The 16,130-nt window shown below is 45.2% G+C and overlaps 1 protein-coding gene across 1 annotated transcript; it reads left to right on the forward strand.

The window, feature by feature from the left end:
* Positions 1–4,287: 4,287 nt before the first annotated feature.
* On the forward strand, positions 4,288–10,604 carry DRAXIN (dorsal inhibitory axon guidance protein). Its single transcript, XM_062507758.1, has 6 exons — positions 4,288–4,741; positions 6,069–6,256; positions 6,632–6,743; positions 7,105–7,194; positions 7,425–7,514; positions 10,492–10,604. Exons 1-6 carry the CDS (start codon positions 4,288–4,290, stop codon positions 10,602–10,604), a joined length of 1,047 nt encoding a protein of 348 aa, XP_062363742.1.
* Positions 10,605–16,130: the final 5,526 nt, after the last annotated feature.

Raw genomic sequence — 16,130 nt, forward strand, 5'->3', positions numbered from 1 at the left:
GGCAAATACTCAATCTATTTATCTTACTAATATATGACCCCTAAGAAAAAGATGAATTCTGGGCTTTGTTGTAACATGTGTGTTTGTTTATAGCAATTTAGGAAAGGCAACTCCTTACAAGGCCAGACTTCTTCCTGCCTGGTGTGTGTCTCAGGCAGAATTTCGCCCTTTGCAGGCTGCATCAGCAGGGTGAGAACCTTGCTGTCACCTACATCAATGAGCCCAGGCTAGCATGGGGTTCTTTTGGGGACTGTGGTCCTTCTAGAAGAGAGGTTGAAGTTTACTTTGGTGCTCAGCCATTGAGGAACCTGGACACTGAGAGCTAGGGATGCTGTTGTGTTATCTAGCTGTCTTTTGTAAGTGTGAATTCTATAGGGTAAGAAAAATGATGGAGGTATGAAGAGGTTTCTGGAATTAAAGATAGATCAGGACATGGAAACAGGTGGTTAGGAGATGGCTGGGACTGCTTTGCCTCTAGCACAGTAGTGTTGCATTAAGCCAAAACTTGTCCATGCACTGGTTTGGTTTAGCAAACAGCTCAGATCTCCCCTGACAACAGGGGACAGTAGCACAGATATTTATCTGCATTATTAATGCAAGATTCCCAGTGACTGTAATGCAGCACATTAACCTGCCCACTCTGCCAGTGCAGAGGTGAGGCAGTCTGTGTTTCTACCTGCATTTTCATCCTGGCTTATGCTAACAAGACAGCTGGGCAGCTTAAATAAATGCCCTCTATGCTTTGAAGCAGACCTTCTGTTTAACTGCCCTGCAGCATTTAGCTGCCTCCCAGCTCCCACTGAAAATCAGAATGTGTCTGTCAGGTTCACCATCAAAGGGCCATGTCTGTCAGTGTGAGATTGGAGACACCCTTGCATTCTCTTTGCACTCGTTCTCTCCTCTTGGTATTTTGCCTACAGATGAAAAGGTAAGATGCTCTTTCTAGCTCTTTGAGTTCTGAGTGATGTCTTAATCCAGCTTGTTTGCTCTGGTTCATAAAGAGAAAATCCTAGGACGAAAACAAAGACCCCATGGTTTGGGGAAAAAGCAAATGACCCCATGCAGAGCTGTGTGTTGCTGTTTGTTCTAATAATTTTGAAGAAGAACTTCAAATGCCTTTTTAAATAGATTTAGCTGTCAGTCTGGTTTCCCTTTTTTCCAGATAGTTGCCAATAAAATAGTATTTCTAGCATTATGCCTCCAGCAAGTGAGCTTCCCAGCACCTCCTAAATCTGTCCTCAAGGAACAGTTTATTGTCTTTAATAGCCAGCAGAAAGACCTGCTTTTTGAAAACTGCATGGAAAGAAGGTCCCTGTGCTGCCTGCCTCTTTCCAGGGAATGGAACTGAAAACACATTCCCAGGCTATGAACAGCAACAGAGAGGAATCTTGGAAAGGCAGGATTGGCTGGTGAGTGCATGAGCAGAATTTTTTCAGTTGACAGGATGAAGGCATCTCTCAACTCCAGGATGCTGGGCTGCTGTGATGGCAGCATTTTCACTGACTCAAAATTCTCCACATCTGTCTCTCAGTTTGAAAGAAAAGGAGAAAGGAAGAGCCCAGGCTACTCCCAGGGTATCTTCTGTCTGCTCCACAAAAATTGGAGTCAGAATTGGCCTCAAAGGCTGTTACCTGCTGCCTTTCACGGGTGACAATGGCTGATTTTGTGGTTTTATACTGGCCAAATGCCAGGAACCAACAAAAATTGTTTGCTCACCCTCTTATGCTATAGTTGGGCAGAGGAGATGGGAAAAAATTAATAAAGTGCTCATGAGTTAAGGACTGGGAGGAAAACATTCTAAGGGCAAAACAGGCTAAAATTTAAAGGTATAAGGTAAATTAATTATTAACAGAGTCAGAGGAGGATAATGAGAAGTAAAAGAAGCCTTTGTAACACCTTTTCTTCCCCAGCCCATCCCTCCTTCCCACCGACAGCACATGGAGACAGGGTGTGGGGGTTTTGGTCAGTTTGTTACTTGAGATCTCTTTTTGTTCTCTCAAGGAGAGGCATCTTTCCTCTGCTGTGCTGCAGGGTCCCTCCCACGGGCAAACAGTCATCCCAAAACTCTTGTAGCATGGTTACTTGTCCACGGGGTGCAGTCCTTGAAGGACAGGCTGCTCTAGTTTGGGAGCAAGGGCCCTCTCTCTATATATATTTGGGTCTCCCACTGGATCACAGTTTCCTCTGGCGTCCACCCACTCCACCATGAGCACTTTTCACACAGGCTGTATCTCTGCATCTCCTGTTCATTCACTACAAGAGGACAGTTGGCTTTGCCATAGTCCTCCCCATGGCTTGCAGAGGAATCTCTGCTCCAACACTCGGAGCACCTCCTCCCCTTCCTTTTTTCCACTGTCTTTAGTGTCGCCATGTTCTTTTCCCTCACATGTCCTCATTTCCTCCTCTTCTCTGACTGGAAGAAAACTGCTGCTCATAGGTACCACTGCCAACAAGTTCCACCAATTCAAAAATCCTTGCAGGGTCTGGCAGTGCCAAGAAGTTGATCCTGTCTGGGTTCTGCATGGGGCAGTTGCTCGCTGTGTTTCTGCTGCCAGCCCGGCCCCGCTGCCATGGCGTGGGCAGGGGAAGCTGCCATGGTGCTGGCACTCTGTAACACCTCTCTTCATGCAGGGCATGGGAAGGAGAAGCTGCTGCCACCACCCTTGCCCTTCTGCCTGTGGCATGGCTGGTTGGGTATGGCCAGGCAGGCAGGGCTCATCATGGCCACACCAAGACAGCCCCGGGTGTGGCACCTCCCCACCCCTGGAAAAAACCGCACTTGCCCTGGTTTGATTTTCTTCTTAAATATATCATCCAGAGGTGTTACCAGCCTTTCTAGTTGGGCCAGCATCATGTCTATCTTCAGAGCCATGAGAGATTGGCTCTGTTGGACATGGTGGAAGCTTCTAGCAGCTTTGCACAGAAGCCACCTCTGTGGCTGCCTCCCTGCTGCCAAAAACCAGGCTGTGTCAAATCAAAACACTGGTCAAGCAGAAAATCACCTGGATGAGGGAATATGAGCCCTTGTTATTAGAGCATCAAAGTGGTTCTCCCAGTGAACAGATGGAAATCAGCTGCAGCCAAGGGCTGAGGTGCAGGAAAGATTAGGTTGAGGTTGAGTGAAAACCTGTGGCTGTAACTGTGACAGTATTTCTCAAATGTAAGCACAGGCCTGATTTTCTGGCAGTCAGTATCCCAGGGAACTCTGTTTTAAAGCATGTCTTCATGCTGCCCAGAGAGAAAGGGACAGACTGGAAAAGCTGCATTAAAAATGCTGCAAATCCCTTTCCCATTTTTTTGTGGAAAAGAGCAGGGGAGAATGATTAACTTAATTAGAGAATGCTCTGACTTGTGCAACATCCCAAAGCCATATCTCGTAACACAAACACAAGGATGAAAGAAGACCTTCCAAAATATGACAATGAAGCAGAATGAATGAGAACAGACTGCAGCCACTGTGCTGGTGAACTCAATGAAACTTGGTGTCAATGTTCTTGAGACTTAAATTACCCTCCCAGTGACAGCCTTGCCTTGTGACCTGTGCAGGATCAAGGAGGGAGAGGGGGGACAAGCTAAAGAAACCTCAGTCTTCCTCTCTGCCCCTTGGTCCTTACACCTGCATCCCTTGCTTTACTGACAGCCTTTTTATTCCCCTGCTATACCATGAAGTATCAGCACAAAATCTTCAGTTTTTTTCTTTCTTTGACCAATTTCAGCCACTCTGAAGCAGTATGCAAACACGTGTGGAAGTCTCTGTCTTGAGCTGTTCGGGGCTGTTGCTGGTCCTGTGAGGCCACCATCTGGCCCAAGTTCTGTTCATTTTGACATCTTCATTGCAAGGAAACCAGCTGTGAGGAGGGGCCAGTGCCCCTAGCCCAGGATGCCAACCTGGCAGCAGACAGCCCTGGCTGGGCAGCTGGTGTTGTGCCAGGCTTAGGAGCTGTGGGCAGGAGCCAGCCCCTCAGATGGTGGGCTGTGAATAGGAGGGTAGGGGGGCTACTGAGGAATCAAAGGGAAGTGTCCTGCTGATTGATGGCCTCATTTGCACATGAAACTGGGACCTCTCAGCCCTGTAGACCCTGCACGTGTGTCTCAGCTGCTGTAATCAGGGCTGGGAGAAGAGGAGATAAGCAAAGAGGGAATAACTTGCTTCCAGCTCAGGACACCAAAATGGTTTTCACCTAAGTGTCCTAGGACTGAATCTTGATAGCCTTTACAGTTCTGAAGTGTTTATTGCCTTGGGTTTTTTTCTTTTTTAATTGCAGGTGAGACAGCGCACCCCTGATTATGGAAACTTCCTCCACCTTCTCTTCTTTCCTTTTCCTGTGCATGCTGGTTCTTTCTGACATCAGTCTTGCGGTCTCCCTGAACTCTGGCACAAAGCTCAAAAATACCCCAGAGAACAACCACCTTCAAAACCAAGAGACGTGGCTGCAGCAGCCCAGAACTGGGCGTCATCACAGGCAAGGCTTGGCCAAGAAGGAGAGGGTCCATGCCATGCCTCCAAGAGGGCAGCTGCCTGGGGAAGAGACCCTCAAAATGGGCAGTGGAGCTTCAGCTGTGGAAGAGTTGGTGGCAGAGGGACAGCCAGCAGCCCTGAAACAGAATAAGGATGAGTTCCTGGGGTTTGAATTGTCGTATCCTGAGAGAGAAAACCAGTCCCCAGGCTCTGAGAAAGGAAAGAAGCAGAACCGAGAGCATCGTCGGCACAGCCGCAGGGACAGGCTCAAACACCACCGAGGTATTTGAGCTCCAAGGGAACCTGGGGCTGTTGTGTCACTGGAAATGAGCGTCTCTTGTGTGAGGGCAAGAAGACGCAGCTGTGGTACGGCCACATGGGTGTGTGGAGGGTGTGGAGTGTGTGCCTGCTCTGGGGAGAAATCTGCCAAACAAAAGAGGCACAAGAAAAAAGGGGAACTTCAGAACCAGAGAATTTTAGTGCTGGCTGCAATTTTGTGAAAATGACCTGGTTTGTCTTACAGAGGAGCTCTGAGAGTCCATAAGACTTGAAGGGCTGTTTTGGGTGGCCTGCTTTATTTTTTTTACTTTTTAGCAAATGGCCCAGTTTAGGAACAAGTATGTCCAAGCCATGCTCAATCTCTCCACTGATTTAAAAAAATAATGACAATTAGAAAAAAAAAAACAACTCCCTTATTTTGCTTTGAAGACTAGTTTCTTCTCACCAGAGCTTGTATTCTTCTATATTTATGCTGAACAACAAAAAAAAATTTCAGACTTTGCATATGTGAAATTGCACTGATAACTTTAAAATGTTGCTTGATTTTGACAGGGACTGCTTTTCTTTGCAGGTCAAGTTGTGGGTGTGTGTCTCTGTGATATGAGCTCAGTGTGGTAAACCTTGAGTTCTGTTAAAGCGAGGCAATTTGTGTCAATCTACACAGTGTGACAAGCTGAGTGTCACGTCCTTGAGTTCCATCTATCACTCCTCCCTGCCTCAGTAAGAAGAGCTCTATTGTTTTTTCAGGGGACCGACTAAACAGCTTGTGTTAGCAATATAGAAGAGTATGCAACAAAGCTGGTTTGAAGCAATATTTGCAGACTACAAACGGCTTATTTCTTGAGGTTAACTTACGGTCTATATTTAAATAAATACTTATGAAGAAGAGGGATATATCTGTGAAGATAATTTCAAGTTAGGTAAGTCCTGACTTGAGCAAAATTGAAATAACTCACTACTAAAATCAAATAAGAATGTATTCACAGGTATTTGCAACAGCTTAATCAGTTGGTTTAAAAATGCTTAAACAGGTGTATTTTGTACACTTGAGACCAGAAAAATACATGTTTTTCTTCTTAAACAAGAGACAGACCTTCAGGAATGTTTGATTATGTATGTCTTAAGTATGCAAAAATCAAGCTGCATATGCTCTGGACCTGATTTATCACTGTAATAGCTCATTATTGTTTTACAGTGGTCTAAACAGCGGCTCAGGGTCATGGAACAGTGGTCAGCGACTGGATGAAACGTGAATTCCTTTGACTCTAATCTGTCACGCGGAGAAAAGGAATGAGAAAGGTAATGCCACTGTACCTGTTGCTCTCTGCAGGGAAGACTCCTGATGCTGGGCCAAGCTCCCTGTACAAGAAACCCAAAAGCTTTGAAGAACAGTTTCAAAGTCTTCAGGCAGAGGAAGCTACAAGTCTGGCTCCCACCATGTTCCTTATTGCTGCACTGGATACAGCTGTTTCCACAGAAGAGCCTCCTGTTCTTCCAGCCACTTCACCACGGTCACAGGTAAAGAGACAGATGGAAACTGTTCTGTACCTCCAAGCCTTGCCTCTCCCTCAGCTATCCAACTTCACCAAGTTTCAAGGACCAGACAGACAGTAGGAGCTCTTGGCTGAAGAGCCAGGATGCCCTAATGCTCATTGCTCACCTTTTGTTCTCACACAGAAGCAATGGAAATTTCCCTCTTGGCTTCAGCTTCAACAAGGGAAAGCTCTTCACTTTTGAAAATGAGATGCCAAGAATCCCCAGTGGATAAGACAGGAAGGGAGGGGGGATCATAAAACCTTTTTAATGTATAAAAGTGAAAATGAAAATTTGCAAAGACTTTGCGAAGTCTCTACAGATGTGTAATCTGTTGTCTGTCTGTTTTATGGTTTTCAGGCCCGCCTCAGGCAAGATGGAGATGTGATGCCCACCTTGGACATGGCACTCTTCGACTGGACTGATTATGAGGATCTCAAACCAGAAATGTGGCCTGCTGCTAAAAAGAAAGGTGCTAAACCTCCCTATCCTTTTTCCCAAAAATCATCCTGTAAGGCTTGTCTACGGCTAGTATTCACAGATGTGCTGAAGGACATGAGATCACAGTGGTAGGGAAAGAGAGAAGCAGCATAATGCCAACTGAGTTTTGTGTTCAGTTTCGGAATGTTTCTCATTTTGGATGCATATTTGGAGGGCAGAGGAAAAATTATAAATGGAGAGTTGAGAAATAGGGAGGAGATTAGACTATGAAGGTTTAGAGTTCAAGCTCTTGAAATTTGAGGCTGTTTTTACCCTGGAACAATATATTCTCCGAAATTAAAACACTAGTGTGAAATTTTCTATCAGCATCTCTTTTTTTTTTTTCCCCACAGAAAAACACCGCAGTAAGAGCACCAACAGTGGAAATGAAACCATGACAGCTGAAGGAGAACCATGTGATCACCACCTTGACTGCCTCCCAGGTCAGGATCAGCTTGGCAGATCATGAGATGTTTGAAATCTAGCCCAGGTTTTAATACACGCATCCTGATTTCTACTACTGATAGGAAGTGGTATGCAAGGGAAGGGCAGAGGCTCTCTAGTCATGTTGTGGGACCAGATGATGTCTGTACAATGGAGCTGTCGTGGCTGTCAGTAGCCCTACAGGTAAGGGGATACCTGAGCTGTGCTGACCCCTGGTCCTGTGTTGCAGGCTCTTGCTGTGACTTGCGTGAACACCTCTGCAAACCACACAATCGAGGCCTTAACAACAAGTGTTATGATGACTGTATGTGCACTGAAGGTGAGTCCAGCTCTTTGCTCCCTGTCTTGGTTTAAAAGACAGGGAGTGTCTGCCTAGGAAGGCAGGAACCTTCCCTCTGAATTACCATAAGTTTGAAATTAAGGGGCTTTCAGGCAAAGATCTGGGCAAAGGAATACCAGTTCTTTACTGGTGTATATCTATGTATAAGAAGACAAACAAAAAACAAGCAGGAGCAGAGAGCCAAGCCCAGCCCTCCCCGGGCCGCAGGCACCTTCCCCTCGGTGCAGTTCCGGGCACGGCCAGCAGGGGCGCTGGTGGCTCCCGGCCGGGCAGGGCAGGGCAGGGCAGGGCAGGGGCGATGATTCCCCCGCGCCTGCAGGGGGCGCTGTGGCGCGAGCTCGGCGCCTCTCCACACGGCGATGGCGGCGCAGCCGGCGGGACACAGAGAAAAGGGCAAAGCTCCTTCGCAAACTCGCGGGGGCAGCTGGTCCCGCTGCCTCTCTGCGTGGCAAAACGGACTGCAGCAGGAACCTCGGAGCAGCAGGCTGGAACGGCAGGGGCAGGCACACCAGGGGTGGGAAATTGAATTGTAGGACTAAGCCCCAAGCAGTGACAGAAGCAGAAACAGAAGCAGAAGCAGCAGGGAGGCCTGGTGGACGCTGGGTGTTGGGTTGAAGTGTAGCAAATGTCCAAAGCAGAGGCAAGAGATTGCAGGACAGGGGATCGCTCCTTGGCACGTATCACGGCTGACGCGTGCCGGGTCCTGGCACAGCACACGTCAGCTCTGGGCTCCGAGCGGCAGAGGAGCAACTTGGTGTTACAAGCCCTAGTCACAATGCTGAAGAAAAAAAAAACAACTAAAAAAGCCACCAAAAAAAACAAACCAAAAAAAAAAAAAAAAAAACAACAACAAAGAGGGAGAAAAAGGAAAATAAACCACAGGGCAACAGGATCTCAGGTCAGACCCAGCGTACCACGTGGCCACCGAGCCAATCACCCCCACTGGAAGGAAGTGCAGCCCCTGCTCCTCACGCACTGGGATATCCCTGGAGCCAGGGGAGGCAGTGACCATTCTGGACACACATTAAAAACAAAAGCAAACATGGTTATGGGATATAAACGATCCCCAAGACACTCCCCAACTTTGTAGCATTGCCTTAGAATAGTGGTGTGTATGTGAAAGCAGAAGCCAAGCTCTCATGCTCGTAGCCTCACTCTGCTACTGACTCAGAAGACTACTGAGTCTGCTAGGATATCTTGTTTTCTCTCTTGAAAAATCCTGATGTCTACCAACCTAACAGAAGAAGCCAATATATATGAACATTTCAGTGGTACTTTCAAGTATCACAGACTATGAAGACACTGTTTTGTATGACCTTGCACCTAACATGACTTTCCCAAGGTTATTTCAACTGAGCTTGTAGCAATTTAATAGATGTGGGAAGGCTTTTTTTTCCTTAAAACTATTTCTGAAGAATACACAGCAGCCCTTACTAGGAGGTGCATTTTGAAGGTGTTAAAAGGCACTCTTCTAGTCTAAACATGTTCAGGATCAGCTCCAGGCACTGAGTCTTGCCTGCCAGAAAAAAACTCTGTTTGCCAAGCTTTGTGACCTGCATTAGGTACCCAGTGATTTGACCAGGCTGTTCACCTACTTTTTACCCAGTTAAATGGGCAGCTTTCCTGGAGTTGCAATGTTAAATGATAGTCTTCATCTTGGGCATGTTGTGTAATGCTGCAAGGTCCTAATCAGAGATGACCTTCTGATAGATTAGCCTAGAAATGTGTTTCTGCAATCCCTAATGAGGCTGCCCCAGGCCCTGCTTTATCCTTAAGCTAGTTATAAGTTGATAGTAAATGTGCATCCTGTGTAGCATTAAAAAGATCCCCAGAGATAGAAGGTCCAGGTAAGATAGACAAGAGGCTTAGATAAGAGCAGAGCTCTGATCTTGCATGCTCCCCTTCTAGGAGGCCAGATTGCCCTGGGGTGATTGGTAATGAGGGGCACAAACCCAACTTTTTAAGGTAGCCGGTCTCAATGTAGCCCAGGGACATAATTCCAAAAGACTGTTCTGTGACATCATCTGGGTCTCCAGTGTACAACCAAGGACAGTTTTGAGCTGTCTTATTACAAATGCTACAAAACCTCCGCTGCCTGCTCTGGAAGTTAAAAGAGCTGCTGTTCCTAGAATGATCAAATCAGCTCCTGCCAACCCCAATGACGAGATCCTGCACTACTAAAAAGCAGGGTTTTCATGAGAATTATTCACCCACAGGCTGTACCCTGTCTAGCCCAACTAGCTATGCATTCTGGTGTAACAAAGTCAGACAAGAAACACCATAAAATCAACCTCTTGGAGCCAGAAACCAAGTAGTTACCATGACCAGAGGCTCCCATTACATTCCACTGCCATGGGAGAATATGTACTCATGGTTTTTACAAAATAAAACACCTTTTCCCCCCTTCATATTCATCTATGCTATATTAGCTAGCTTCTTTCAAGCCCTGCACATTGAGCATCTAAAACAGAGAAATTAAAGGAGATGAGCAGTGGGCTTTGGATCAGACCTCCCAGTAATAACATTTCAAAGTTTCTTCTCTCTTGAAGCTGCAGGGAAATAAATAGCAAGGGGAGGTCCCTAGTCATTGCTGCTGCACATTAAGTCTATAGTAATTTCTCAGTGGAGAGATTACTCAGACAGTAATGGGAAGTAATAGGGGGATACCAAGCAGGGCTTCCATAAAATCACTGGAAACAATTAGAATAATTCACTAGTATTTCAATAAGCCAGTGAAACCTGCCTAAACAATTAATCCCAAACCAGAAAAGTGAGCCAAACAGGATGTCAGTGCCCAGAGAGCAATATGCCTTGTCTGTGTGAGGCATTTCCCTGCCACTCTATTTGACACAGCACTGGAACTGTCCTCAGTGCAGCAGTATCTGAGGCAGACAGATTTGGTGTTACTGCTGTAGGAGCCCTGGTCCCTCCTCACGTCTCCATATCTTTTCCATAGGGCTACGCTGTTATGCCAAATTCCACCGGAACCGAAGAGTGACCCGGAGGAAAGGGCGCTGCGTGGAGCCTGAATCGGCCAATGGAGAGCAGGGATCTTTCATTAATGTTTAGGAGGGTGGGACTCCTGCCTGCATGGTCAGGAGCTGGGATGAGACTGTTTATACCTAGCAATGGGAATTAAGAGGGAAAATGTTGAGCAAATGATGGAAGCTGCAGGCTCTGACCATGCCAGGTCCCAGCTAGACTGAAACTCATGTTCATTATAAATACAGTGGCATCAGCCTTTTCCATAGCAGGACTACACTCCCTGTCCCTTCCCTCAGCACATTCTTGCCACTGAATTGAGTCCCTCTCTCCTAGTTAGTAAGCAATGATCATGACTCCCATTCTGATGGTCTGGCAGGAAAAGGCTCTGCAGTTTCATCTCCTCCTCTCAAGAGAGGCAAGATGTGGAAGATCCTTCAGGGCAAAGGGAATATGAGCTTAAACTTTACCCCTTAATTATTGCATAACAATAAAGGTAGATAGATCCTCCTTAAGGACTGGAAGTTCCTAGAGGAGAGGAAATTTGTAGCGTCCAGGTGGAATCAAAGATGGGAAACGGATCAGCAGGAAGCTGCCTGCCTAGGTGAGAGGGGACCCTCTGGCAGACCTCTTGCTCTTTCCCTTTTTCACTGCTCCAGAGATATTCCCTAGCTGTTACACACTACCACTTCCTACCTCTCATCTTTAGGATCATCCAACCCCACTCCATCCTTCCTTCCTTTCTTGCTTTCAGAGAACCACCTGGTTTCTGCAAGGATGTAGCATGACATCCCAGCCTGTAGCTCTCACTCATTTAGCTATCCTGCAAGGTCTATTATTTTTAATTATTATTTTTAGAAGCTTTCTGGGGAAGTGGTAGTTTTCCTAGTGAGCCTGAAATAAAGTTTTTGGTAACAGGAGATAGGGACAGGCTGTTCCATTGTAGTAAAACCTGTGACATGTTGCATGTGTGTTTCCGTGATATGTAAATAAAGATATGATGGATATCCTTTGTGCAACTCTTCTGCTTTTTTGACTGCACCCAAGGATGTGGAGGAGCCAGAAAAGCCTATAAGGAAGTTGGTCAGCAGGTAACACTCATGACTTGAGGTAATCACACAGACCAATTGTGCCACTGGTAGAAAAATTTCTCTGCCCAAAGTTGCCTGTATTCTCACTCAAATTTGAGATGTTTCTGCCTAGTGTAGCCAGTCAGATGCTTTAAACTAATTTATATTAATACTTAATTACAGGCTTCAGTGATATATTGGAGCAACGAAGGCTACCTGTGTTAACCTGAAGTAGAGGTAGCTGGTGAAGATATTCTTTGTTACTTCTAACACCCCAGTACCCTGACTTCTGCAGAGAGGCAGCTATGAACTCTTTTCTATCCAAGAGCCTGGAGATGTATAGCCCTTTCTTTAGGAACAGAAACATTAATTATGGTGCTAGGGGCAGATTCCTCTTTGCACAGCTTCCTTAAACCCCCTGTGTTCCATTTAGTCAGTCAAACGTCCAATTTGCAATCCTATTTATGCTGTGGTGCCACTTTGCATTGTGTATTCACTCGAAGACTATGAGCTTTACATCTCTGAGTGCCCACTCATAGCCACATAGAGATACTGTGAATATAATGTCACTTTTGACCTGTGCACACCTGCTAAAGCAGGAATTTGTATGGGAGCACTTAAGCAAAACCTACCGCAGGGTTGGATGTAGCTGTTTAGAATTCTGTTTACAGCATGACAGTCTTAGCACAAAAGACAGAAGTAAAGAAAGGTAGTTTGCTTTCAGCTCGCTGTCACAGCAGCAAGGATTCAATTTGTTAACCCAAGGGAGAGCAATGCAGCCCCTCCTTCAGCCCAGATGCAAAATAGTGGGTGGTGCTGTCAGTGCCATTGTCAGAGGAAACATAAAGGGAAAAAAGGCTCCTAATTGATCACATTCAATTGCAGAGCTCTCAGCCTCTGGTCTGTGTGACACAGATGAGAACCACATGCACAGGCACTATCAAAACCAGGTTTGATATCACACTGCTTTTTAGTGTAGGAGCCAAAATCTGCAGGGAACAGTGCAACTGAAAACGAGCAGGAAATTTTGCAGGGGTCTTTATCCTTGGTGATGCAGGTACTCCTTGTGTCTTACACTACACATGGGGTTCCTGTAGGATCATGGACAGTGTTTGAGGCAAGACTGTTGCAAATCACGTGAAATACAAGCAAGTCTGAATTTTATCAGAGCTTTTAGACTCTAAAAGAAGACTTATTCCTTCAGTTCTTGCTTTTTCAGCCTTCAGTCTGCTATTAACTCTGAATATAAATAACAGATTTTTTTAATTGGTGGGATTAGTTAAGGTCAGTGAAAATTCAGTTAACTATTATCAGTTAAATCAGGGATTACTGGATTGATTGCTCACATTGGAGTTTCAGAAAGAGAGCCTGTGACCAAGTGTCACTGCTGCTGAGTGAAGCTGTGGTGTTGCAGAGGTGGAGCAGGAAGGGTGAGCAGTGGTATAGGCACATGCTGCATAGCCATGCAAAGAATCAGCCTGAATTATGGTTCAGCCAGATCAACTACTGACTTCACAATTGCAAAGGAAAGCGGTTGAGTAAATAACATGCAAAGGTGTGGAATGCAAGAGCAGCCTGTGATATAAAACCCCAGAGCAATATTTGTACAAGTCCAACCCATTTGTGAGCACAGCAAAACTTTTTAGTGCCACTCTGTGCTGCCTCAAAGGCATGACAGCAGCTGCAGAGCATCACCATCACAGGTTACTTTTAGCAGCTTTCCCCTTCCTTCCCAGTATCTCATAGTCACCTCAGTGACAGTTTTGCCTTTGGAGGCTTTAGGTCTGGACAAAAGAGAGATACAAATGTCAAGCAATACTTGATTTATATGTTCTTCTCAACTGATTGTTTTAAGAAACTCAAATTAAGAATTCACACAAGTTCAGCTTCTCTGCTGCCCCCAGAGAACTTAAGTCAGAGCGCTTGCAAGGTTGTCTATTGTCTTGAAAGGATTTTGGACCAGGCCCAAACCAGCCATAGCAGGTCTCTGTGCAATAATTTCTAAAGTTAATCACAGAACATTTATGCAAGAAAGGTGAGTGAAAAAGTCCCACCCAAAGTCCTGTTCTACAGCTACTGCTGTCACTAGACTCTGAGAATCCAAGGGTTATGCATCACTTTAAACTGCTTCTCCAAGGGTGAGAAGCATTAAACATGGAAAAAGAGAACAGCATGCTGATTTGACATAATAATTTCAGCAGCTGCCTGCTCTGCAAATGCTGTTGAATCTTGGGCATGTTGCTGGTAGTTGCTGAAATTATGACTGCTAGAGAGGCAAAGAGAGGAAGCACAAATTAAAGCACTTGGGAATCATTCTGTATAAGGTCTGTAATAGTCTGCATTCATTTTCGCTTGGAGGTGTTTTATTGAAACCCTCTCCCTTCCCTCCCTCCCCCAGTAATTACCCTGTTGTAAATTCACAGTGTGTGAAAGTGCTTCAATTTGAAACCCATGCTATACCAAATTGTTCACATCCATGCCAGTCATTCTCTGCTACGTGAAGCCTGGAAAAAAACATTGCTTTCATAATTTTTATCAGAAAAAATACCCAAGGGCTGTTGTTTTCTTGGAATGTTCTGAGTGAGCATATGTACTCCATAAAACCACTTCTGGTGCGTCAGTTCATTTTCTGGAGAGTCAGTGAATCTTGAAGAGCGGTCTCTTAATGATATCTCAAAGCTTTAGTTAGATTTTAGAAAATCAGAGGAGCATCTTGCTGCTGCTGAGATAGGGAAGGACTTCCAAGTGCATTTGTCAAGACACCACATTAATGTGACCCTCTCCACTCCCCAAATCACCTTGTCATGGTCTGTTTTGCAGTGCAATTGCATGAGGAAGCTTTCCACCAGCATTACAAAATGCCTTCAATTTCTCCTGCAATCCAGATAATGATTCTGTTTGCTGATTTCCCACTGGGATTTAAAAGCGAATTTGTAGAGCCAGGTAACTTCTATGTGTCCTTCCTCACTACTTATTCAGAAAGGCTCTGTGGCTAATATATATGCATGTGTGCTGAGCTGGTGCCTTCATTGCTCTCAACTCCATAGCCAGGGGCAAAACTCAGAGGTACCAGTGTCAGCTGCAGCCTTTAGTTATCTTCAGACTAAACCTCCAGAGAGGGGAAGAAGGGCAGAACTATGAAGGGTGAGCTTGTCTCCACCTCCATGGGCCAGATAAGAACAGCAGGAGTAATTGTATTAACTTGTTCACTTCCCTATGGAATTGCTATCACCTTATGCACCAAGGGTACAGTGTCCTGAAAATGCAAAGGAAAGCATTTCTGCCTAATTAGCCTCACTTTTATGTTATCAGGAGGGGATCCAGCTGTGTATTAGTCTTTTACTCAGTCTGCACAAGGCAAACCAATAGATTTTCAAAAATAATAGATTTTGCATAAAGCAGCTAATTGCTGGGTATTGGTTGCAATGAGCTAAACTCACCTGGAGCAGTCTTCTAAACACAAGAATCTCTGTATCCAATCTCCTGGGTCACCTGCTTCTCCCTGCGGGTCTTCTTTAACTTGCTGCTTATCTTCCTCACTGTGTTGTGTTGCTTTATCAAACGTGGGGAAGGGAAGAGAGACAGTGAGTTACACAGAGAGACAATTTACAAGGTACAAGCAGCACAAAGAAGAAATAAAAAATAAGCAACCCCCAGATCACATAGATGTGAGAGACATACAAATGCATAATGTTAGTCATAGCTCTCATTGTTTTCGTATCTATGAGACCATTAAGACATTTCTAAGTCCCTTGAGTCCATGACATGCAAGCCCAGGATATAATAAACAGGGATGAATTAACTGCACAATACATTGATGAACAAAATGAAATAAAGTCATTTTATTGTACAAGGGGAAATACTTTGTGCTAAACAGTGGACACATCTATTCAAATTATGGCTCGTGCTGCATAAATGATAATGAGAATCTGTCTCAGGCTGAGTGAGAATGCTGAAGGGAGCAAAGACGCCCACGTGCTGCTGCATCCAAACAGTGCTCATCGTTCAGCTGGGACTGTGGAGTTTGTCTTCATAAAAAACAGTTCTCCTTTGATAGATACCTGTCTCGGCAGGATATCCTAGTGCACTTCACACACAACACCCAGCCAGCAATATGGCTATTCAGTCTCTTTATCTTCCCATCCCAAGTGTCATATATTTTTGTCATTTACGTTGAAATCCAGTCATTCCTTGACATTACTGGAACCACTAGCATCGATTTCATTTGATATCACTCCCTCTGTAGACAGAGGCAGGACTTCCCTGCAAGACACAATAATGGAAGTGAAGTCACAGCTCATGTGTCATGTGGCAGTAGATGAGCTGTATTTCAATCTTTCATTTGAAAGTGACACATTCAGAGATTCCTGAGGGGACTTTCGCAGCCTTTTTGCATTTTTTACTGTTCTGAGTTATGCAGCCAGTCAGTTTTATCCTGATGCTTCCTAGCATTTTCTAGGTAATTTCATTTTGGCATTTAATGCTTTGCCTTGGGAAATCTTGAAGTGTGCTGCATACAAGCAGTCAATAGCACTCAGGACAC

Source organism: Cinclus cinclus, chromosome 23 (genome assembly GCF_963662255.1).
Source record: "Cinclus cinclus chromosome 23, bCinCin1.1, whole genome shotgun sequence".
Classification (NCBI taxonomy): domain Eukaryota; kingdom Metazoa; phylum Chordata; class Aves; order Passeriformes; family Cinclidae; genus Cinclus; species Cinclus cinclus.

What these genes read in the sequence shown, in the direction of transcription:
- DRAXIN (XM_062507758.1), top strand. Translation starts at nt 4,288, where the DNA reads ATGGAAACTTCCTCCACCTTCTCTTCTTTCCTTTTCCTGTGCATGCTG. An exon ending in CCACCTTGACTGCCTCCCAG is followed by an intron (nt 7,195 to 7,424) that starts GTCAGGATCAGC and finishes CCTGTGTTGCAG; the next exon opens with GCTCTTGCTGTGACTTGCGT. An exon ending in TGACTGTATGTGCACTGAAG is followed by an intron (nt 7,515 to 10,491) that starts GTGAGTCCAGCT and finishes TCTTTTCCATAG; the next exon opens with GGCTACGCTGTTATGCCAAA.